Raw genomic sequence first — 26,038 nt, 5'->3', positions numbered from 1 at the left:
ATCACGTGCAAGTTCTTCATTAATCTAGGTAACATTTTCAGTTTTAAAAAAAGCGTTTAACTTACCCTAAACTAAGGTTAGGTTAATATCCTCACCAATCCTTGCCTGTGATTAGTACTACCAATCTTCTACAAGCAGGTACATAATACTAGATTTCAAATCTTTCTATTAAAAACTCTTCTGTACTGCACAAATGGGTAGAAATTATAATACAGAATAAAATAAGAGACAGTTATAAAAATAAAATCATAATAGGAAGGTAAACACTTAACAGGTTTTGAAGAAGTCACATGTCACAAACCTGTTAGAGTTATCAGAAGCATTGGTGTAGCATACATTAACTTTTCATTAAAAAATTTCACAAGATCCTTCAACTGCTTGGAAAAATTACACTGCAAAGTCATAAAGGGCAGATGCCTTGCATTCATAGATGCCCAGTAAGAAGGATGTGTATAGTGAGGTGGTAACATTTGCTAATGCCAGCAAAAGAACCTCAAACCTAAAACTAAAGGCAAATCCTCACCAACCAAGTGATAAAATATTAAATAAAACTCAGTGCCGGTAAGCATACACATTTGGCAAAATACATAACCACTTTTATAACATTGGACTTAAAATTAGCTGTCATCACTCAGCAAATAAGTTCTGGTGGCACTGTGGAGAATTCAGCTCGGTTCTCCGGGTTGGTCAGAAAAAGAAAGGGAATAGTAAATAGTAGTGCTTAGTGAAGATACTGAAGGAGAAGGCACTGTTTTGTCCTTAACAGTCATTAGCAGCTGCTGACAAACCAAACGTTAAGGTTGAATAGCGCTACAGCCTCTCTTATAAATTAGAGGCACTCAACTTATTCAGGGAAAAAAGAAAAACTCATTAAATCTCAGAGCGAAAAATGGGTATAAAACCCAGCATTTCTCTTCTTGGCACAGCCAGGAGCCTGTGGAAGCATGGCTACCCTTCACCACCATCTAGCTGACCTCCTCTTTCCCTCCCCTTCCCACCACCATCCTAAAACATGTTCTGGTCCCAGTGTGACCAAGACCTTGTCCTCACCATGCTCGTCCCTGTGCTGATACTAAGATGACACACAGAAATCACCCCTCATCCCTACCACAACCAAGTCATGGCAGCTGGGTTACAGTTAGGCCCTCAAGAGGAGGAAAACAGCCCTTGCCTGAAGCACTTTTCAGCAACGATAGCACATCCTCCTAAGTCAACCCTGCTCAGTAGGGCAGAACAAAACAACCCTTTATGCTTCACATCTTAAGGGGCAGAGAGTACAGCATAGATCAGGCTGCTCTCAAACTTGAGAACCACAGCAGTGGTGAGCACTAGGGAAAAAAAAAAAAAAAGCTAGAGTCACCTGGGATGCAATTTAAAAAGCAGCACCCTGATGGATGCATATATATATATATATATATATATATACACGCACAGCTCCTCTCCCCCCTTCTGCTAAATACAGCCTTCACTAATGAGTATATGGTGAGGCAAGCACCGACTAGCCAGAAGATCTTCTTTGATGGTACAAGGGGCTCTACCCATGAATTCCTTGGGCTGGCTGGCATCAATCACTCTGCAGCTGCAATATGACTCTAGCTATACATGTACTCCTCTGGCTTCCCTTCTTCTCTCATCATCCTGCTCATAAAAGTATAAACTGAAGTTAATCAGCAGCCCCTGGCATTCAAAATCCTGCTTTAGGCCAAAAATAAAAGCAAGTTTTGACCTCAGTGAATTACTTCAGTAGACTGTTTTTTCTTAGGATTAGTTAACATTAGCATAAGATGTTCATTTGGCTGGTAACCTAAAACTGTTATCTGAAGAGATTGCTGCTGCCATCTACTGACAACTTCCATTATAAACAAAATATAAAGCAACTTAAACAGAGGTTATACTCTAAAATGGACAAACTGATGTAATAGAAAAGCCCAGCATGCACAAACTGGCAGTCAGGCTACATTATCTATCCAACAGGATAATGAAGCATGAATAGTACTTCATATCAGGCACAGACCCCTTTCAGTGAAGGAAGAGTTTATAGCAACAGCATCCTGACAAACTGGTTTACTGCCTTATAGAGAAGAATGATGCAACCCATTGTTTTTGGGGGTGTGTCTTTTTTTTGCCTGGTTTGGTTTTTTAAATAAAGGGGGGGGGGTTCCTCCTTGGACTACTAATCACTCAGCACTAAAGAAATGTAGGTATACTATTTCAAAGATCAATCTTTGACTTTCTTTCACATTTTCTCTTAGGAGTATTATCACAGTTCAGATTAACATAATCAAAAGTGCCAGTTCTGTGCTTGGTTTCATACAGTTTTATCTTCCTAAGGGGCTCCTCACTGGAATGCGCTGTTAAAAGCGCTGTGAAACACTTTCATAGGCTAAGCAGCATTTCCAGCTACAGTCGATACCAACTTCAAAACACAAACCAAAACATTTCCATGATTCCCTTCAGTGCAGATTCACAGACTGCAGCAGGAGTTGTCTCAGTGTCACATGTTAATCCACTGATATTATTAGTTTTCCTCCATCCCTAGGTTTCCTTCATGTGTTAAGAGCTAATATTCAATGAGATAACTGCCAAGTATTTTAGTTGTAGTCTTCTCAGCTAGAGACTGCTACACATTGTGCGCTCAGCACTTCCAGAGAGTTTCAAGTTCTTTCTTGTTTCCAGTACAGCTATCAGGTCTTCTCTCACCAAAAGCAGGCAGCTGTTAAGAGTCGTCTCTAAAAACCGTAGCTTGCATCATGAAAATTGTCACCCAAGTCTCCCAAAATAGCTATGGAAGCTAGCAGAGTCCTGATCTTGCAAGCTTATCTCAAATAGTGAATGCCTGCTCAGCCTCAGGACTCTCTCTGCAACCATGCGTGAAGCTGCTCAACAAAAACATCTGCCAGACCCCATACTTTTAGAACCACCACAGGGTTCACTGCAGCACCAAATACAGCAAAAGCCAGTGAACCAAGACAGAACCGCATGGGGATGCTTTATAACCTTTTGTTAAATACAGTTATCTATACAATCATCTAGTCTAAACAATATTGGTGCTTGATTATTGCCAATTATGTAATTGTAACATATAGAATTCCATATATTATACAATTATTACATACCAATTACTGCAGGAATAGTGGAGAACACAAACAACTGAAAAAAATAAAACCCAGCTAATTCCATTAGATAATGCCTAAATATTCAGTGATTTGCTCAGATGAAGCATTTATATATGTATAAATATATAACCAGAGCATTTATGAATGCAGATCAAGGACCACAGGACCCTATGATATTATCCACTGTATAGATAAAGAACATAGATGTTAAACTACAAGAAAGCCAGGGATTTTATACACCCCAGACATGCAAGGCCGTGTCAGTCTACATGAAAGCCGATGAACATTTAAAAAAAAAACAAAAAGGCATTATCACTGTGAACTTCTTGTAAGCATCACAGCAAAGATTTGTAAAAGCAGAACTTAAAGGAAGATAATGAGATTACATTAAGTGTCTTGTTTTAGTGCTTCCTTGTTGGTTTCACAGATCTATGAAAGCGGCCACTGCGTGCTGGATGCAGATCAGAATCAGAAAAACTTTAAATGAAGAACAGGTAGGGTACTGGAGATGGGGAAAAATCTTCACAGTGAAAGCAAAGAGCTTACAAAAAGGACACAAGAGTCCGATGCAAGGGAAAAAGAGTAACAGTCCAAAAGAGCGTAGGAAAATTATTTTTGCAAGAGCTCTAATGGATATAACCAAACCTCATCTTTCCCAAGATCAGGAGAAGGATATTTCAGTAAATGAAAACACAAAATAAGATTATCCCAGTCCAGAGTTTTAGGTGATAGAGAGATGGAAAGAGTGGTGTATCTTAAAAAGAATCTGCAAAACATAGACATAACCAGAACATGAATACTCAGAAACACATTCCTGTTGAAAGCAATGCTAAAAATGGTATAAGTAGCAGGAAAAGAAGTGATGTTTGCTTCAGCCATCAAAAGCAATGGGAGGAAGAACTTGACAGGAAAGATTAAGCAGCTGTTTGATTCCTGCTGAAATTGAATTCATGGCTAAATGCACAGGAAGTCGTCTCTGAAAGGGAAGATGAAAGCATAGTTTGGACGAACAGGTATTGAGGCAGATCTAGATGGAATTTAGTACTGAAGAATAAATGGTTTTAAGTTACATTTTTCTCATATATGCTTCAACTGTAGGTACAGCACATCATGAATCCCCCAAAAGAATAAAGTCAAAGGAAGAAGTTGAGAACAACCAGCAGAAAATGGAGTCTCAGTGAGAGGGTGAGCTAGCGTTGGAAGTGGTAGACAGCTGCATGAGCAAGAGAGATGCTTCTTAGGTCTTGTTTGGAAGAGGTTATTGAGAGCAGATTAGTAAGACTGTTCTGCAGAGTGCAAGGGATAGTAATAGGACCAGGGAGAATATTGGGATGGAAATGCAGTGGGTGATGCTGTAATCAAAGTAGTAATAGACTTCAGCTATCAAAGAGAGTAATGAGCACAGCTGGGGAAGCAGGCAGATCAAGGACAGGTAGGCATGAAAAAGGAAGGATTAAAGCATTCTTATGCCACAAATAAGCTAAAAGAAAGCAAGACATTATGGAACAAGTTAAGCAAGGAATGCAAGTAGACACAGAAGAAAACCAAGAGACAGAATGGAGTTACCAAAGCAAGCATAGGTTATACAAAAGGTCTGCCTCAGACAGTAGTGGAAGGGAAGAAAGGGCTTCACTATCTGGAGAGCAAGTCAGTAACATCTGGAGGCAGGAAGGAGAAGCAGGAAGGTAAGTGAGGGGATCAAAGATGGCACGAAGGCAGTAGGGCTTGCCAGGATCCTGTTAAGCTGGAAAAAAAAAAAAAAAAAAGAGATATAAAGTCTTTCAGCTCATAATAAAAATAGGAGCAAATAATTATTCTCATTCCTTCATGGTTATAAACTGTATTTTTCAAGAACCGTTAGAAAGTAGACTGCAACAACAGTCAGCACATATACCTTGGTGGTACTGCACAGACTCTTAGTAACAAAAGCTCGGTGTGCCCTTGCTACCCCAAGGAGACATGGCATTCTGGTGTCACTGGGCTTGCAGTGGTCCAGAGGACTCCTAAAATAATATGGGTCTGGGTCAGCACTACAACTGCTTTGGAGGAACAGTTGCTAAGGAAATCAAGGGTTATGCTTGTCTACTTACTATTCTGCCCCAACCACTCCAGACAACTTTATGCTCCCCACATTATCTCTTCATGAGCAGTGTGAAGACAGCAGCCTCCTCCCTCCCAACGCTACGCTGGCTTTATGTACATTGTGCTTAGTGGGGCTTTAAGGCTAGAGTTTACAGCATTCAACTAGCATAGAGTTCTCTGCATAACATTCTTCCAATCCAATATGGCTAAAAACATCAAGAAATCTTGACAGAAAAATCTACTATTTAAATTAAGGCATGCAAAAAAAATAAGCATTCTAAAATGCCTTTACATTATAACATAAAGCGCAACACAGCTAGTTATTTAAAAATAGGCCCAGCCTAAGTAAGGGACTTTAAACATATACAAGATATCTCACTGACTTGAGTGTATGACTATAGTAACAGGACACAAAACCTTACAAAAAAGACAGGTTAAAAAGCCCACATGGCAACATCCCTTCTCTCAACACAACCAAGTTCATTTGAGCTCTTAACTAAACATTGCCTGATACTTAACTTGCGTACATGCACATGTACCTATTGTTATATACATATAAAAACCTCATTCCAACAGCAAGAGGACAACCCACATCTCAAGTGCAGGCAGAACTACACACAAGGCTGGGGCTGAGAATGCTCAGAAACACACTAAGGTGTTTGAGCCATGTAAGGGGTGATACAGCTTGCAGATCTGTCTATGCTACAGTTTTCTCATTTTCTGCTGCCTTCTCTATTTAGCACACTTCCTACTGTAAATCAAAATCTTATCAACACAGCAACAACATATTTCACTGAAACTTACTGAAGGGACATTGTATTACATAGATTCACTTACCTCCTTCTTAGCTTACAGACATTGCAAAACATGATCATAACCAATATCACACATGTAGTATTTAGCCAAAAACCACATCAGCAATGACATTCAATCCCAAAGCAATGCTACAGTGCAGCAACACTTCGTCTGGCTGTTCAGACCTTAACACTTAAACTGACACAGTGAATGCTCTAGAAAATTGAAATCACTGCTGAAAAATGGTTTATAAAAAGTACATCCTTAGCCAGAAGAGACACTTTTATTTCAAGATGCCCTGGAGAGATCACTGACTTACAGAATGCTAAACCACACAGAGAAAACCCCATAGTCCAACAGACCAGAAAAGGCTCCACAGCTGCAACATAAATAAAGCAATCTCACTCTGTAAGAATATTTAAAAGATATCAAATTGGAAAGGAAAATACTAAAGCTATACAGCTATGCTGAAATGTTGAAAATACATTGTGTATGCCTGCCTGACTGCAGAGAAGATTCATTGATACATTCTCACATTTTTATTGCAGAACTTACATACAACTATGCCATGAAAACCTGAATAACATTTTCACAGCTGCATTACAATGTAATTCACATCAGAACCTCAGAAGTATGTCATTATTCTATTATTTCTACCTTGTACGTGGTTCTCTGGTTATTGATTTATGAGTCCATCTGAAATCTTACTTCAAGGTTTTTTTGCCAACTGTTAATAATACATTACACTTGTGATAAATGCTGTAACAGTGTAATTTATGTTAAGCTTTCGCAAACATTGCAAGAAAGCTTGCAACTATTGACAGCACAACCATTTAGATTTGCTCATTAATCTTGTCTACAAAATCTTAAGCCCAACAATGCATTTGGTTTAAAGAAAGGTAATTCATTACAAGAGAAGTCTCAAAATATTCACCACCTTTTACTTAATCTCTCTGGCATTAGGTGTATTATAGCATTCCAATGAACTACACAGGTGTAAAGTCTGTCATTTCTTCAGTATAAATCCCTTGCGTTCATGGGGTTAGAAAACAAGCATATAGATTCACTACAGTATGAACATGCCATACAAGTTTCCTACTACAACATTGTTTAGATTGGAAAAAAAAGACAGGTTTATAATTTTGTGTGTGAAATATGACTGCTAATTTAAGATACTTTTAGCACTCATAACGGCTTTTATTTTAAATATGGTCATCCGTATAACTAAACTTCTTTCCTTCTACAAGATAATTTTTAAAAAAATCAATACATCATGAAAGTCTTAAAAGGCAACCTTTCACACACAAAAGCAGCATGAGTTTATTGAGCCAGTGCATGGACAAACTGACCTAATAGATTGGAATGGTTACCTCCACAGGATCATTAAACCACAAACAAAGAAAGATTTACACAATAGATGCTAATGACTCTCCTAGAGAATCCACTACAGACTATTGATCAAAAATCCATTTTAAAATAAATTCCTAAATACATATTCAAAAATAAGTAGGAATGTCAAACTGTTTACTCAATGAAACATAATGGGCCCTCTGAAGCTATTACTGAGTTGCAAAAACATAATTGTATTTTTTAGTGTATCTTTTTATGTGTAGACTGCAAAGTAATTTACAAAACTGGCTAAGAATCAGCATTACCATTTAGGAATATTAATATATGGGAAAATGAACCATAGATGGGTTAGGTAGCTTCTTTCTTTGCTTCAGTAGCAATCACTCCAAATTCACACATATATAGCAAACAACAGTTTAGGTTTTTTAACCACCAGTGTGATGGGGGGGAAATAATCCATCCCTGAACTGGCATGAGGATTAAGAGAAAGGTTGAAGTAATCGGTTTACTTCTTTCTTGGGGAAAAAAACAAACAACAACAACAAAAAAAACCCACACCAGAAAATTATTCTGAAGGACCTATGAATGGAAAACAACAAGGAAATGACATAGCATGACATTTCATGTAAAAACATGCACTGTTCTTAAAAAAAAAAAACCACACACCAAGAGAAAACCACTGCTATAAGTTCTGTTCTGTAATTAAAAACAAAACCAGTACACAATACTGCAATCCCCAAAGAGATGTGAAACTTTTGATTAGAAGTCCCCTCCTATGCCAATGAAAAAAAGACACCTAAGTATATAAAACTAATTATACACTTTAGCAACTGTTGTCCAGAAATTTCCTCCCCATTTGCCACTCACATGAGTTCTGGAAGAAAGTACCTCCCAGGCTGGAATAAGGTAGAACCTAAGTAAATAAGTAAATAACCCACATACCACATACTTTAGGTGAGGCACATAACTTCCTAGTTCCAAATCTTAACTGTGTTTAAAACACTAATAACACTGGTTTTAAGTATTTTGGACTAGGATCCATAAAAATTGCTCCAAAATTAGCATTACGTCAAACTTTTCTCTGGAAGCCCTGTCACGCACTAGGTTCCCCAGCTCAGTCACACTGCTAACCATGGCTTTAGGGAACACAGTTTCAAAACTTCTGCCTTCAAAAGCATTGTATACTGACTGTGTTTCATAGGATGCAAATGCACACATCTGCCACTTCCTGAGAAGTGGACAGAAAACCTACATGTGTAAACTTGAGGTTTTAGGACTTCACACAGGAAGGTATTAACAACATACAGTTCCCATAGGGGATTGTATCTGTAGCTGGTTGACCTTGGCAAGCTGCTAGCCACCCACCCAACTGCTCTCTAACTCCCCCTTCTTAACAGGATTAGTGGAGAAAATAAAATTTAAAAGCTCATGGGTCAAGATAAAGACAGAGATATCACTTACCAGTTACCATCACAGGCAAAACAGACTCGACCCAGTTAAATTTAGTTTATTGCCAATTAAAACAGACCTGGATGATGAGAAACAAAGACAAGAACTAAAGCAGCTTCCTCCCACCCCCCTTTTTCCCAGAGCTCAACTTCACTCCTTCATTCTCAATTCCTCTACCTCCTCCTCCTCCCTACCCTCCAAGTGAAACAGGGGGGATGGGGCATGGGGTTGTAGTCAGTCCATAACAGTTCTTCTCTGCCACTCACTCCTTCCTCCTCACACTTCTTCCCCGCTCCAGCATCGGGTCCCTCCCATACGCTGCAGACACTGAAGACCTGCGCCAGCATGGGTCCTCTCCATAGGTTACAGTTCCTCCCAGGAAAATCTGCTCTGGCGTGGGCTGGCCGTGGGCTGCAGAGCATTCAGGGCATATCCTTGTGCTCTGGCATGGTCTCCTCCACAGGCTGCAGGGGAATATCTGCTCCTGGAGCAGATGAGCAGATCCTTCCTCTCCTTCTCTGACCTTGGGGTTTGCAGGGCTGTTTCTCACACTTCCTCACTGCTGTGCAGCATCTTGCCCTTTCTGAAATACATTTTCCCAGAGGTGCCACTTCTTTGCTGATGGGCACAGCTGTGTCCTGTGGTGGGTCTGTTGCAGAGCCCCTGACCTCTTCTCAGAGGCCACCCCTGCAGACCCCTCACTGCCATAACTTTGCCACCTACAACCAATACAATATGGTAGGGAACCAATCTGGAAGAAAAAACAAAACAACAAAACACCACAAACAAAAAAAACACCACCACCCCCAAAACCCCAAACCCCAAACCCCCCCACCTACCCACACCACACAAAACCACACACACACCACAATGAAGTCTACAAAGGAAAGAAGTTTCATTAACACTAGCAGATACTGGATTATGCCTCAGGCCTACAAGTAGGTCTGCTTCTTAGCCCACTCAAAGTCCAAAATAACCAACTCCTCTGCTAGACCAAGGATAATAAATGTCCTTAAGATGCCTAATAGGTTATTCTGCTGCATCCAACTATGATAAAGTGGAGGAATAAACCACATTTTTTCTGTACACTGAAAATGTACTGCCACGCTACTTAAGATTTACAACACAGATACATCAGGAAGCATCCTTTGCAATTTCATAGAGAAGATTCTTCCTATACAAGTAGTATAATTTATGTAGATTTGAACTAGAATGAGAGTCTGTCATTAAACTATAAGCATTTGTATATGCAGACATGCACGTGCCTCTGACAGCAATTAATGAATAGCAGCAAATCAGTTCTCATTTCATGACAGTGTCTTCTGGAGCTAGAAGCTCATCTGAATGCTGAACAGTTAAAACATCAGTTACTTTTCTTCCGTGTCAAGCCATAAGCCAAGTCAGGTTCCAGCAACAAAAATAGGAACACGGCTTCATCAGTGCTGTTCTGGGCACATCTTTCACACATTACATTACTTGAATTAGCAAAGGTTTCAGTAGGACATTAAAAAGCAGAACATTGGCAACTATGCTTAATAACTTTTATGATAAGACTGGTTTTGGTTATTATACTAGTAAACTAATATATACTACTAAACTACACTCCCAAAATTCAAACTATGGTTTCCTGTGTCAAGAAAATGCTTCAGATGCCTGTTCATTTCTAGAATGAGATAAGAGGCGGCAGGCGGGGGCGGGGGGGGTTGGAGAAAAAGAAATACTGGGTATACTCCCTTCTGTCCTCACAACACACAAATTGCTTTGGTTTTACTTAGTACACCTCTGAATTACTCCCTTTGGAACAGGGATTTGACATTCAAGAGAGATTTGTCTTTGTCAGAGAAGCTATCCTTTACAGCACCCAACAGATGAAGCCTCTGAAAATGACCATTCTACAAATTCCTAGGATATAAACTGACTAGGAAGTGCTACATCATTTAGTTTCAACTGCTGTACGATACTGCCCTTTAATCACTCAGTGGTATCTGTACTGAGCCTAATAAGTTGTGACATTTTAAAACTGAGCACCCACAATATCTCACCACACTTGGTTTCAGTGGACAGTCATCCTGTGATCATTTGAATTTGTCTGACTTCAATTTCCAAGTTTTTCCTGTTATCATGACATCCCTAATTAAAGAAAGTACCTGATAAAAATCACCTTTTGAAAACACTTTGACATTAATCAAGTCACCAATCTTTTTGATAAGCTAAAATTTGTCAAATCTCCTGGTTCTTTCCATAACTTCTGCATATTTTAAAAACTTCTTTAAACAAGGAAACCAAAATGAGATGCAGTTTTCTAGCACTGACCTAGACAGAAATAAAAATCACCCATCTACTTAACTGGTTCAGTCAAACCACAGCATTTCAAGGGGAATTCCCATTTATTTACTGCATGCCTAAATCTTTCCAGTAACAAAACTTTAATTTGTGTCTCATCCTCCAAGTTCCTCAAAATACAGCTTTGCATTTGAACAGCCTGAGTGGACCTAGCATATTGGTTGATTTGCAGGTCCAACTGAGATTGCCTCATTCCATCCACCTGTACCTCATCTACACATTAAAAAAAACAAACCCAAAAACACAACCAACAAAAAAACACCACACACACCATATGAACCTGAGTACCAATCCACACTAAACCCTTTAAGTACAGTGACATTAATTCTCTAAATTTCCAGAGTCAAACTGATAGCTACATTTTGTTTCAACAAAACTCTCCTACTTCTCTCTTCACAGCTGCAAAGTTGATCAAAATATTTCCTGAAACTGTTTTACAAAATGCCAGAGAAAATCCATGAAAATAGGACACTTGGAGGAACATGGAGTAGAAGAGAGTAGTTTGACACTTCAAGCCCTTTACTAAAAATAGTTTCTGCAAGTCACAACAGAACAATAATGTATGAGGGTGGAACAAAAGGGTGGCCATGAGCTTGCTTTCACCTACCTAAAATTTGGTCTTTTTACCACCCAGGGGAGTGCAGCCATATGAAACTCAAGCCAGAGAAACCTTTACATCATACTGTCTCATTTTGTTTGCATACATACAGAATTCTATTACATGCTCCTGAACAGTGCTTTGAAAGCAAATACTGCTTTGAAAGTATACCATATGTGCACATTCATCACTATATTAAAATAATCCACTATATCACATTGAAAAATCTTTCAAACAGAATATACAATCTGTCGAGCAGTACTATCATTTCCGTCCAACTGCTGGTCCATACAGTATAAAAATATCCCAGGAGCCAATTATAAAATACTTATTGTTAACAGGCAAGCATCTCAAGCTTCATACAACTCCCTAATTCTTCACAATCCAATGCTATTTTCAGGCAACTACAGAAGCAGTGTTCATAATATCAGACAAAAAGGGTAAGAAAAAGAGAAATTCCACACTTAAGTGCTTGTTCCTTCCAGAGGATGAGTGGTGTAAACTCCCAATAAAGCCAATGGCAAATGAGGGCACTCAGCAGCTCCTGCAAGACTTCCATGGCATGTCAGAGCCAGACCCTATTTTAATAGGCCATTCATTTTAGGCATATAATTGCTCTTTACAACAAAAGAAGAGAAAATAACACCACTCTTCACAACAAATTTAGTTAAAAAACCACACTAAAAAATTGTAGTAGGGGTCTGAAATTGCATCTTGAACATTACCACAATACCTCATTCAGCTGTAAGATTTTGCTTTCATTATTCCAGTAGATTTGGTGAGTAATTCTGGATTTAGGCCTGTGTATGTTATGAGCAGAACCTTGCCATAGACTATTTATGATTCAGCTAAAGGATGTTGATATCATGAAGAATACCTCATGTTATAGAAGGCAAACAATGTTTCGGGGGTTTTTTCATCTCCACTATTCTAATAATAGTGATTTATTTTCTTTTTTTGTCCCTAAAAGCACAACGCCAATAGCTATCATGAAAAAGGATTACTCAAGTTCTCACAGATTAGACTAACGCATCAAGAAAAGCAGTAGGAAAATGGATTACCTTATTTTTCATCAGAAAAAGCAGATTTCCTTTCAGTCGGCACCATCTCTCTCTCGGTTCTGTATGCAAAGAAGTAAGAGATTAATAAAAACAACCTTTTGTCTTCACACTTTAAATGCTTCTTAAAGAAGATGCATTAGTTATAAAGGTCGGAGAAGAAAATCATTAACAACCAAGAAAAGCCAGCTTCACTCAGCAGCTGCCTATGTACAACATGCTGTTAAATGCCAAATAACTTCCCAGAAGGTTTCTTCTACTCTGCAGCTGACAGAATTGGTGACTGCGGCATACACTCAACAGTGTTTTCTCTGCTTTTCTCCCTTTTCCTCACATGGGAGCAGAAACAGCCACGTTAGCATGGAACGGCTTTTGCTTCCATCATTTCACGAGATGAAATATAATCCTTGTTAAGACACAACAACAGTTGCTATTCCACTTAGATTTGAACATGCTAATCTGAATTTACAATTTTCAGAAGATAAAAACATGAGCAAGTGAGACCTAAATATTTAGTCACCTTGCTATAACTATTTTACTACACTTTTTAAAAGTGATTAACCAATGGGAATAACAACATATTTGTGTTTATACACACACACAAGCATGCAATCAAACTTTTAAGAATGGGGAATGTTTCAGAACTTTAGGTTTAGTGAGTGGGTCGAAAAACTTTAAAAAGTTATTCTTCCTAAACTAGCCATTTTTAAAATTGCATCATTTTTCTTTTTAAAAAAGCACTTGTATAGGTATCTGTAGGTACAGATAGATATATGTACAGATATAGATCTCACAAATGTGATCTCTTTAGATAAACCCTATACCACTTCTTAAGAGAAGAAGGAACATTTTTACGCAAGATGTATTCTTTTTTATTTTTGAGAGGGCACATGAAACCCCATGTCAACAGACAGCAGCCAAGCTTGAATTGCTAGGGAGCTGGAAGTACAGCTGTACCCTAAGGTCATGTTATTCCACAGCTGCCTCTGTGGAACTCTTGCACTTCCCTCAAAGCTGGCCACCACTAGAGACATAATATTGACCGGGGGATGTCTTGCTATAGTAAACCAATAAATACAATTCTCTTTTCCTCTTGATAATTTCAATTATGATGTTTCAATGGGTAACATTTGAAAATTAGAATAGCTTTTTCCCCACAAGAAACTGGAAGGTTTACACTCACAGGCACTAGGACTTAAAATAACTGGTTTTAGTTATAACCTGGGTGTTGGGTTTGGTTTGGGGGTTTTTTGGGGGGGAGGTTGGTTTTGGTTTTTTTAGAAAACGAATTGAAGTTCCTGGATTTTTCCAGACCTCCTAAAGTGCAAGAACAATACACAAAATAATGTAGTATAAGTTGATGCACATCCACATCCACCAACTAAAAACATCTAAACACAGTTATCAGACCCAAGGTTGTTGTTTTACAGTACAAGTACAGGACTCTGCTATGACTAAATTCCATCCTCCAGAACCCTGTGGGCATCAGAAGGAAGAAATCCTATCACATTCACACTGCAGCTTTTTCTAATAAAAGATATTTTTACATAGGATTTGGAAAGTCACTACCTCCTAAGTGTGAAAAATAAGCAAGTCCAAAGATTAGTCAGGCTAATGATGACAAGTCTATCAGTGGATAGTATATGCAGTGACCAAAACGCCTCGAGCGAAATCACCCTTCTCTCAAAGGGTCATAATCTGATTGCTGGGAGCCAGAAGGATTTACTGGGCAATAGGAACATTCTATACATACATAGTTTCTTAAAAACTTTCCTAGAATCGACCACCACTGACCACGGCACAGGTAGCCCATGATACTGGGTAAGATGTTTAGTCTGTCTGTGGTCAACCTAAGGCTTTTAGCAGCAATATTAGCACTTAACACATTCATAAGTGAAGAAAAATTCAAAAGATCCTCATAAATGTCAGTTATTCACTGAACAGGGCTTGATATGCTACCTACGATGAGAACATAGGGGGAGAATCCTGTTGAAGAACACCAAAGCAGCCAGAAGTGGATGCTCACTAGTACTCTGTCCAGGAAGTTTGCCGCATCCTCCACAGGAAGCTTCGGCTATTTGTCATTAGAAAATGTGTAAAATATTCTGAACATGTGGCACAAAATTTTCTCAGCCCCTTATCATAATTGAGACTGTGCTGGTTTTGAGTCTGGTTTTTTCTAATAAAATAAAAGTAAATATAATGACAATGAAGATCAGCTGGGACAAGTGAAAACAAAACATTTATTGTTGCTGAAATTATTGTATTAGAACTGATTTCACAGCTAAACGGGAGCTATTTCCTAACAGCTACCAAGGGAACAGACATTTATTCAAGCTTACTGGAAATTGAAAGACATTTAAAATATGATCATAAAAGCCTGAAGAAACCTGCAAAGGAGGTGGGAAGTGAGCCATGGAAAATCTGTAATGACAAAAGAACATGTGTTTTGTGGGTGGGAGGGGCGTGTCCTGAGCAACTGGATATCTAAACTTTAAAACATGGCAACTAATGACTGGCGACTAGCAATCATGAGCAGGGAAAAACTATCTTCCTTTACAGGAAAAAATAATAATAATGTTAAGGACTGAGTACTGTTGCTCAGGTACATGACAAAGGAAACATGAAAATCTCGGCAAACTAAAGAGCTGGCTTTAAACTTCTTTATTTAGTAAGGTATTTAACACCACTCAAGCATCAGTAATGAAGAAAACTGAAAACTCTGAAGGTGTATGTGATTAGTGAAACCGTAAGCTGACAATTGCAGAAAACATGCGCATCAACCACAGGTAGTTATCAGTGCAAGTCATTTTTACCTACTAATTTTTCATCCCCAACCACTCTGCAAATCTTCAGTTTTCCTTCCTTGTCAAAACAACCTGATGGTCGCCTGGCCAGCAAAGCCAGATCTTTAGCATTGAATCTCATGGGAGTGCCAGAGAAGAGGATGAAGATGAGTAAGAGATGGAAGAGGATAATGATGATGCTAGTTAGTTTGTTGAAGCTGAGCAAAATCTAGGTGGCAGCAGATATGAAGGTCAACTGAAATATTAAAAACAAAACAAAAAAGAAAACAAGAGATGCTGCTGTTTATTGTGATTTCCACTCTGTTGTGCTCTCCAGACAATGTACTTTCTTTCATAGTATGGGACCAGTGTAAGTAATAGAAAAAAACCCAAGGTTACATAGGTGACATCTTCTCCCCACACGCTTTTTAAGGAAGAAAGATGTAGTTTTGCTTTCCAGTGTCTCTAAAATCTCAAGCAGAAGCTGTAATTTTACACAGTATTTCCACAGTTTATCAATACTGCTAAAAATATATTCTGGCTATAGGCATATAAATAACTAGAAAGCTCAAATATGCATCCATGGGGCAGGGGGAGGAGGGAAGACTGCCTTGTACTTCCATCTCCTTCACAGGAACAATAACTCTAATAAAATATGAAGTGTTAACTACAGAAGTTCACCACATACTCAAGTATTCATGTTTTGCTATACTGACACTGATTAGGACACTGAGTGTTTACCTTTTGTTCACGGTATATTCTAACAGTTTTCAATTCTTTTGGAACATTTTCTTCTGTGTTTTCAGAAAACAAGTTGTGCCCCCCACCTCCCCCCCAAAAAACAGTTTTCATTTATTAGAACTACATCTACTGAATTTAGTGAAAAAAATTATACCTGACACATATACATGAAATCTTTCTCTCAGAGCCCCTCCTCCGTTTATCTGAAATTATTTTAATATCAGGTTCAGTAGCTGTAGTTTTGACCAGTGGAAGTTTGGAAACAGATATTTTTGTTCAAATTGCAGTTAACACAGCACCATTTCACACTGCTACAAGGATGAAAAAATAAGGCCAGAAAAGTAGTTCTAAATAGATCTTCTTTTTAATCCCCCAAATATTCAATGCTTTTAATATCCAACCCTTTTGTAAAGGCCTTTCTCAAAAAAGAATTCTTGGTATCATCCTCGTACAATCAAGTAACAGAAGTTTGTCAGATGGCTTTTAATACTCCTATAAACTCACAAAAAAAAAACCGAACAAAACACCCAATCCTCAGCACATGGGCTTCAGAAGCCAGTTTCTGCCTCCAAATCAGAAGCTTTTTTTCTTCAGAGGACTGCACTGACATATTTATCTGATGGAGAACCACAACTCTTATCAATTCCTGATCAAGTTCCTCTCAACTGTTTAGCTGAAGGACAAGTTACATCTGCACCGTATCTTTGTGTGGGCTCTTTCATTCCTACTTTTCCCTTTATATTCACTTTCTTTGCTCAGGTTTACCCCTCAATCAATGACTGCTGCTGCATCCTTTAGTTTCCAATCATCAAACCACAGCCAATTTCAATAGCACTACAACAGTGAAAGCAGACCAAGCTTAACTATTAATTTGTACATATGAAATATAGCTGGGCCGTAAATATGACATTCAGAAGACAAATCTCCAAGTAATTTTTTCCACCTAGGAAGGTTCTAAAATTCTGTGGAGAACTGCCATAAAGCTAAAAGCTCTTTTAAGTTTCCCTTTCATAATCAAATACCCTTGCAAGCAAGAAACAGAATACGTGCAAGCAGTCCCAACACATACCCTAAGTAGTAGAAGGTTGCAGCTTCAACTTTTCCACTCATTCACACACATACACCTTCTTTCTTGTTTTCCCTTTAGGATTAGCAGCTATACTTCTCTTAAGCCCATCTTCATGCCTTTGACTGCCATTTCATAATCTTGTTGAAATTATAACCTCAGAACTTTATGGTCATCACAGAACCTGACCTGCAATTTACAACATACAAGGACACCACTGTGCCCAAAATGAGCTACTGACTCCAACAGAGGCTCCATGCAGGTGCAGCTGGCTGCCTATGTTTTGTAAATTGATAGACTACAACTGTGGAAAGCTGAGTCATACAGTACTTACAAAAAGGATATTTATTATACACTGTAATCTAATACTACAAGCATATTCAGCATTGAAGACCAAATCCATCTGGGGGCAGGGGAAGATGCTGGCTCAGCCACACGATACACAAAACCCCACCACAATGACCCTTGCAAAAGGCTTACTAGGGCACACAGGGACTTCAAGACTGGCAATGTATATGTTCCTACTAGCCTCTGTATGCTGAGCGGAATTAATTGTTGGTTTTGTTTTACAGCCACAGACTGTATTTTAACAACAGAGCATACAGTGTTTGCAATAGACCTATTTGTTTTTTTAAAAAAAAGAAAAAAAAAGCTTGGTAAGGTAAATAATTTTAGTGATCTCCAACTGTGCACTGTTTTGTTACTGGCTGGTCCCCTCTCAGGCAGATATCTTGCACACCTTTCACATAGTTCATTGGTAACCTTCTTGTTTTAGAGAACACAGTTCCAAAAATTCAACTGCAACATACTTAGTTATTGGTTTGTGAACCAATCAGTTCTAGTCCATTTTATAAACACCTTATAAATCTACTCTAAATAGCATCGTCAGCTACATAGTTACTTTAGATTGCTTCAATCTTTTTGAGTAGCACTGAGGAAGTCAGACCCTATGACTCTGGTCCCAGATGGAAGAGTCATCAAAAACCATCAATAACTGAATAAAACCAATGCTATCAAAGCCATGAAGGCTACTGGTTAAACTCTAATTATGCTTAAATGCAGTAATTACTGTAATGGATGGATATCTGTACTCCAGGTAGAACTGCAAAACACAGAAGACCAGGAGATGAGAAGTTGTAAACTGCTATTTAAGAAAGTTTTTGCTTTCCAGCAAAGGAAAAAACAGAGCCAGGTAAATAGAACATTATGGGTGTCTGGAAAGACTATTAAAAGGAATAAAGAAGCTCCAGGAGGAGATGTGCATATTGATTTTGTTATCCCCCCCCACCTTCCCACCCCCCCAAGGGAGATGGTATATCTCTTGCACTCATCTATCAGTAAAGCGGTAACGGTCTAGAAATTCCTTTTATCTCATTCGTGCGTCACTTGCTCTGCATATGAGCCATAACAGGTAAATCACGTGGGACAGTAAGAGTGGTACAACAGCAGTTAAAACCCTTGAGACAGCATGCCTCAGTACATGTAAGACAGTACCAGTCTTGAAATGCAAGGCAGCTGGGCCAGCAGAGTTCCACAATGATAATAATCAAGGCGCCTGTTCCCTGGAAATTTGCCAGAGAAGCTAAACTAATCTGACAACATCTGAATATTATTCAGACCTAAAAGGCATTAAGAGATCATGGGATTCAAACCTGGGTTTAACTTAGAAACTCAATGACCATCCAAAGGCTATCACAGCCAGTGTTGACACAATGATAAAATTAAAAGGTAACCCCCCCCCCCCAACAGAAATGTCTGTCTTTGGTTGCAGTACTGGGTCTCCTTGAAGGAGCAAAAAGACTTTTCAACTCAATAATCCACTTCCCTTCTGTCTCCATTTCGGAATAAAGCTGTCAGTCAGGGAAACTACTTAGTCATATAGTGCCTTTAAATGTTTCTCCTAGCTAATCTCCTTCCTAGCAGGAACTCAGATAGGAAAGATATTATCTTCAGTTATTTAATACTGGTGATTCAAGAGACAGGCATTATTTAATACTTCTGGTTAGAGAGGCAGGCATGCTGAATCTAAAGACCCTCTCAACATTTTCCCCACACACAATCACCACAACCATAATTTACAAGGAAACCAGACCATTCAATTATTTTGCAAGTGGCCAGGAGAGAAAGAGGTGGAGGAGTCTACGTCCTTGGAAGCAATAATTTTAGAACAGATGACAGTTTTGACAGCTCACAGACCACAAAATTTATGAAGTTTCTGTTGGATGTCCCCTGTCCCCCCACATTCACAATTATAGCTTTCATGATCACATTCTATGGACATGGAACAACCAGACCTATTTGATTCACATGACACACAAAAGGAACTGAGACATATTGTAACTGTTAAGCACCAGCCATACAGTTCCACATTTTTTATTATCACGCGAGAAATGTACATTTTTGATCACTTGAAGAGATGTAAACCCACATCTTACACTATACATAAACATTAGAAGTCAATCAAAACTAGTAGCATGTTCAAGTAATCTTAAATTACAAGGAAGTTTTATCATGCAAGACCTGCACAAAATTGACTTCAGCATGTAAGACTAGCATGAAAAAAGCTACACATTGAAACAATTTGCAACTGATCTCCAACTCCTGCACCCTGCAGGACCGCTACCAAGACGTATTTTATTAGTTTCAGATAACCACCAAGCTCTAGCTGTTCAAAGCAGCAAGTGCAGGAGGTCACTAGTGCCAATACCAAAGACAGTAGCCATCTTCACGGCTGCATACACTACCCTGAAACAACAATTTCAGTACTATCTCTGAGCTTCGAAGTTTTCTTATGTATCTTAAGCACAGCTCAACATTAAAGAAATTAGCACATGATCCCTTGCAGCTTTCATTAGTACTGCATTTAATTCTAGACATTTTGGTAAAGTGTTAAAACACAAGCTTTCTAATGATGCAATCTCTTAAACCTCTGAAACAAAGTCAATAAAACTGGCTGCCCAATTTCACTAGTTTAACAATTTCAAAAAGAAAAACACTAGAACTCATGTCTGCAAGTCCTCAGAGATTTTGCTAAATACATTCTAAATTTTCCTTCTCTTCCTTCGAAAAGGTGCGATATTTTTAGTTCACATCATTTTGTATTAAGAACTTATTTAATCTTTGGAATACACACAGCATAGGAAACAGCCTTCAAAAGGAAAGCTGCAAAATTAGTCCACAATTTTGTCTTCAAGAATGATATTCTTTTTAAGCAAACAGTTACTGCTAATTCCACATACTGTCTCTATTTCACCCATAAAGTAATTATTAGGCCATAAAATATAAATAAGACACATTATGCCCCCCCATTGAAATTCTCCATTCTATCGCTGATCGCTGCACCGTCAAACAAAACACTAGGTTTTCTGTCTTGGATTGAGGAAATAAGAGTACAATGCAGACAGAGTCAGCAAAAAGAATTACAATATGACAGGAGTTTCAAATATGCAGATATATTGATATAACTAAAGAAAAAGTTTGAAAATCTAAACTGTATTTAAGTTTTACCTTGAAAATCATTAACAGGTGATCAGCTGATTAAGGAAGAAAACTGTCCTGGCTTAACATAAATTCAGAGACCATATTGCAAAGAAGGTTTCAGGGGATCTGTGGATGGCAACCTTAAAAGGGATAAAAAAGTAGGGGAATATTTGTCTTATAACAGAATCTTCCTTTTAGTATTTTTTTTTCCCCCCGCTGAGGTAAGATAGCCAAGATCTATATACCAAGTGTCACTAAATGCTAGGTTATCTACAGAAGGTATCTATTGGCAATATGAAGTTATTTCTTTCTATATGAAGTTAAAGATGCATATCAGCTGGCTGCATGCAGTCAAGCTAGCTGATTGTACCCATGGAAAATTTCAGTTTATTTCTAACTTTTCCATCTCTTCAATTCTGTCTCCTGGCTATCTTATTTCCTACTATCAAGATCAAAGCTAGGCTGACCATATATAGTTTGTAATTTTCACTTATACTTTGGTAGGCTGCCAGGACTATTGTAATCTATTTGAACAGATTATCATCTTAAACTAATTCAAACATTGCTTCCTACCATTTATCACAGCCATTGTGGCCTTCCAAAAAAAAAATTTAGAATACAAAATGACAGGGCTGTGATATTCAGCGAGTTAGTGAGTCATGTCACTTCCTAGGACACCCTTTACTGATCCTTCCTAGTTTGCATAAAACAACAGTAACCTAGAAAAACAATTTTGAATTTATTTTTTTTTTCTGTAGAGGGAAGGTAACAGAAACATTAAATAGCTATCTGTTTTTCCCCAATAGTACCAGTGGTCATTTCAGTTGTATTTTATGCTGAAACACACAGATACTGTATTGTAATAACTTTTATGCCTTTATTCGCCTTAAATTCTCAGTTCTGTCACCCTTACCTCACAGTGCCCTAAAAAATAACATAGGAGCTCCAGCCAACAAGACTCTTCCTAACCAGGGCCAGCCTTCTTCCAAGGGAGGCATGACCTTGCAATGGCATAATACAGCACCACATAAACCAGCCAGCACCCTTGTATCAGCACCACTACTGTCTGCAAGTCCCTTCTAAAGTCTTAAAACTAACAAGACTCTAAAAGCAAAGAATCTATTGAAAAAAAGCTGCAAGAGGTGAGCTATTCTATTTGGAGACAGATAATGGAAAATAAAATGCTGGCTTGGCTTGAAGGTACTCCCTTCAGCTGGGAAAAAAAAAAAAAAAAGCAACCACATAGAACAGCTTTGTCTTCCCTTCAGCTGACAGATTCCCCAGTCAAGCAAATTCCTAAATGATTCATGTAGTTTCCCAGAGTTCAGATGTGACCTTTCAGAAAAAAAACATATTCTTGCATTTTGCTTCCCCTATAAAAGGTAATACAAATAAACACTTACTGCAAACAGGTATAACCTGGCACACCCACTGAACCATGTACTTCTAGCTACTTATACTGATCCAGCTGAAAACCAGCTCTGTGAAAAAAGTCATTTATCAGTTGTGGGAGTTGCCCCATGGAGTTCACGGCCTAACAAACTGTACCACGTAAGGCAGAGGACTGAACAAGAATGAGACTGCTGCTTTCACCAGCACAGCCACCTTACCATGACTCAGTGTTCAAACTGCAACTTCCCTCCGGCTGTGCTGGAGCAGCCGCTGACCTGACACAGGTGCAGGCTCCCAGTGAAAGGGAGACCGTCTTCCCCACAGCAGCACTAGTGCTGATGTAGCCACAAAATCAGCTTAATGAACTTATCTTCATGGCAAGCAACCTAATCAAGATGTTCCCCAATCAGACCAGCTACCTGGCTGCCGAAATGCTAGTGCCAGCCCAACACAGAGGGCAAACACTTGCACCCACAGGTAATCTTTCTGCAGATGTCCACAGATGTGTGATCTTAGCATGATGGTATAACTGCAGCCTTAGGACAAAATTCACATACAAAGGACTTGAAACATAGTCCTTACTCAACAAGCTTCCTGGCAAATCCAATTTCATCCATGAGCTTTTCCCAACTCTCCAACTATACTTTCAGGCAACGCTGCCTTAAATTCCTCTTTCTCCCACATCTGCTGAGGTGACTGCCTGCCCAGCCACACTGCCTTCCCTCCACTGCTGAAGAACACAGCTGCACTGGCTATAACTTTCTCTTGGGCCAGTAAGAAAGCTGGATTATGGAAGTTATCCCCTTTAAAACCAACGCTTGAAAACAAATACCAGAAGATTAAGTCACTCTTCTAAAATCTTATTCAGAGGTGACTGCACTAATTAATGTTTCAAAGACATCAGCTACACACAAATGACTGTTAATATGAGTTCAGCCACTATTATGACTCCGTGGTTTCAGAGCAGGTGATCTCCAGCTAAATATTTGCATTTCAGTCACTACTTAGTTAGAAATTTATTTACACAGCAGACTTCTTTCTCTAGTCTCCAGGAACGTAAACACACAAACCTTTTGCAATGCACCATTTCAAACAAAAACAAAAACCTAAAGCAAACCCAAGCATAGAATAGCTCAATTCATGAGGAGCTCCTATACACATGACAGTAGGCAAACCAGTCCAGAGGAGGTAGTGTGCTGGGACCACTGATCCCGTGCAGAAAGGGACAAGGGGAGGACACAGTAACCAGTTTCAAAAAAATATTGCACTATATTGAAAAAGGCAGCGTGCTCCATTCTGCAAGATACTGTATCTGAGTGGCAATAACTGGAGATTTTCCCTCTAGAAGACTTATTTCTTCTCTGTTCCAGTATCTATGAAGATGCAAAAGGTAGAGGCAAACTTAAAATACAACATTGCTATGACATCAATTTTACTTGTCATTTTTACTATAACAGACAAATTACTGTACTAAAACTGCAGCTTGTACTCTGTAAGATATAGGATTTTTTTCTTTTTCTTTTTTTTTTTAACCTTAAAAACTTTGCAGTCCACAAACAACTTTGAATTTCTTAACCTTTTTTGCTTCACATCATATCCTAGAACCAAACAACTTCAACAGTCTTGGTGTCTACATTACAGGAAAAAAAAAAAAATTTACCACATTACTGAGAAAAACACAGCAGTGAGCTTCTCTCTACTGCTCCCCATCCCCCAAATTTGTAACATCTGGGGTTTATCTAAGCTATAAACATTAAAAAGATTTTAACAGCAAATTTGAGAGATTTGTGGTTCCTTTGAGCTCTAAAAAGATTTTAGCTAGAAGACGACTGAGTCAAGTCACCCATATAAAGTAAAATACAACATAATATCATATTTTAAGATTAGAGATATAAAGTACTTGGAATTAAATCCCTTCACTATGTTTCAGACTGCTCTGAAGTTCACCACTATTCCTCTTCTGATGTTCAATGGAAGGAGCTCCTCCCACTTCTCTTAATAGTATCAATTCTGCCTTGGCTTTTTTCTCCCCACACAGTCTTCAAGAAAATAACAGAAGTGTTTTTCCTCACAGAAACTCTTTAACACACCTGTGAAGACCCAGCAAAGGCTTCGATTTTACTGTCGCACAGTTAGGGAGAGACCATGAGCTCTCCTGCTCCCGCACTTTCCAAGGAAATAGATTACTGGATTTCCCTCAATTACCTCTAAACTGACAGAAGGAAAGCATGGAATACTAAAGGAGTTAATATTTGATGACGATATTTAATTTGAATAATTAAAAGTCAACCAAAATACCAGAAAAAAAAAATCTTTATATGAAGTACATAAATATACTGCTCCTGAAAGTTCACAAGTATCTGGTTACCTGTATTTCTAATTAAAAAGCTAGTACCACTGTTAAGAACATAATTGCTGAGAAATAAATCTAAGAAATGGTGACGTAGTGCTGTTATATTACAGAAGAACAATAAATCATTTTAACTGTGTCTCAATAATAATTATTCAATTTCTATATGCAATGGAAGTCAGTTCAGCAGAAACTATTATGTCATCTGGGGAAGGGAATATTCAGAGGTCGATGCAAAACAAAGCTACGGGGGGGAGGACGAAATGCAACAAAACTCACGGAACATGAAAATCACTAAGAACGTTACTGCTTTATACTGATCTGGCAGCTACAGCAATAACAAGTCATTTATTGACCTTTTGCCTCAAGATCAATGACATATCCTCAGTTAGCAGATAGGAATAAAGTTTATGTATTTTAAAGAATAAGACATCTCAAGAAGACTTACAAGCTTCACAATTTTTTAAACCAAGCTGCTGATGAAACCTCCCTAAATCCATCCAAAGTGAAAAAAGATTAGAAGAAAGTAAGAGGTGATACTTAAGAACCACAACTTAAATCCAAGGCCAAAGGACGATACCAAAGACAATCAAGCTCTCCCCACATACCTATTTCAATTAAGATGAGGACTGCTCAGCCTGCATATTTGCAAGTACAAAGGCTCTCTTCCTTGACTTATTCCACAGTGATCTATGTGATTGCTGATTTTGCAGCTGCAGAATTTCTCACTATTGCAACCTGTAAGCAACACAGACACCATGTGTGGAAAGTCAAAGCCTACTAACGCCTTCCCATGCAGACAGGCAATTCAGGAAGTAACACTTCACTCCAATAAACTTGAATTTGCTATTCTTCAATATCCATCATCACACTACCTGGTTTTGCTGATATGTAACTTTTCACTAGCTGGAAACACTGAGGAAATTTTAAAAATCCTGGAAAATAAATTAAATCTTGTTTCATGAGTTATCAATTGGGCAACAGAGCCATATATTTAACTGCATTTCTGCATACAGTTATCTACTCTGTAACATATAACACCCTACTCTCATCAGCTGTAAGAGGTCATGGCAAATGATTTACAAATTTTTTTTTAAACAACCTTAGTCTAAGAAGTTGGAACTGACAAATAGCCCAGCTACATAAAAACCACCAAAAATACATGTTTTTCAGATTAAACACCTCATGCAAGGATAAAAAGTTCACAGCAATAACTTAGAGAAAAATAAGGCTGTTACAGTTACACACAAAATACAAAATTCAAGAGTTGGTTTCATAAGATATTCATGTTCCTTAGGTACAGTATCATTTGGGTAAAGAGCCCATGACTTCAGGGGTATGATACAATTATTACAAAACAGGTACGTCTGAATTAAATGAATGACTTTGTATTAAACATGAAACATAACTATGATTTTTGCTAGAGGCAGTC

The 26,038-nt window shown here is 38.4% G+C and overlaps 1 protein-coding gene across 1 annotated transcript in view; it reads right to left on the bottom strand.

The window, feature by feature from the left end:
• Nucleotides 1-26,038, bottom strand: part of INPP4B (inositol polyphosphate-4-phosphatase type II B) — a 381,542-nt gene that overhangs the window by 323,468 nt on the left and 32,036 nt on the right. Inside the window, exons 2-3 of the mRNA XM_075035790.1 lie at nucleotides 15,608-15,833; nucleotides 12,795-12,853 (exon numbers count right to left, since the gene is read on the bottom strand). Coding sequence (XP_074891891.1) covers nucleotides 12,795-12,853; nucleotides 15,608-15,719 — 171 coding nt within the window. The 5' untranslated portion in view covers nucleotides 15,720-15,833. The remainder of the gene's footprint in view (nucleotides 1-12,794; nucleotides 12,854-15,607; nucleotides 15,834-26,038) is intronic.

The sequence above is a fragment of the Buteo buteo genome, chromosome 1, assembly GCF_964188355.1.
Source record: "Buteo buteo chromosome 1, bButBut1.hap1.1, whole genome shotgun sequence".
Lineage (NCBI taxonomy): Eukaryota > Metazoa > Chordata > Aves > Accipitriformes > Accipitridae > Buteo > Buteo buteo.
The sequence above is the reverse complement of the archived record's forward strand: the minus strand, read 5'-3'. Positions and strand labels throughout refer to the sequence as shown.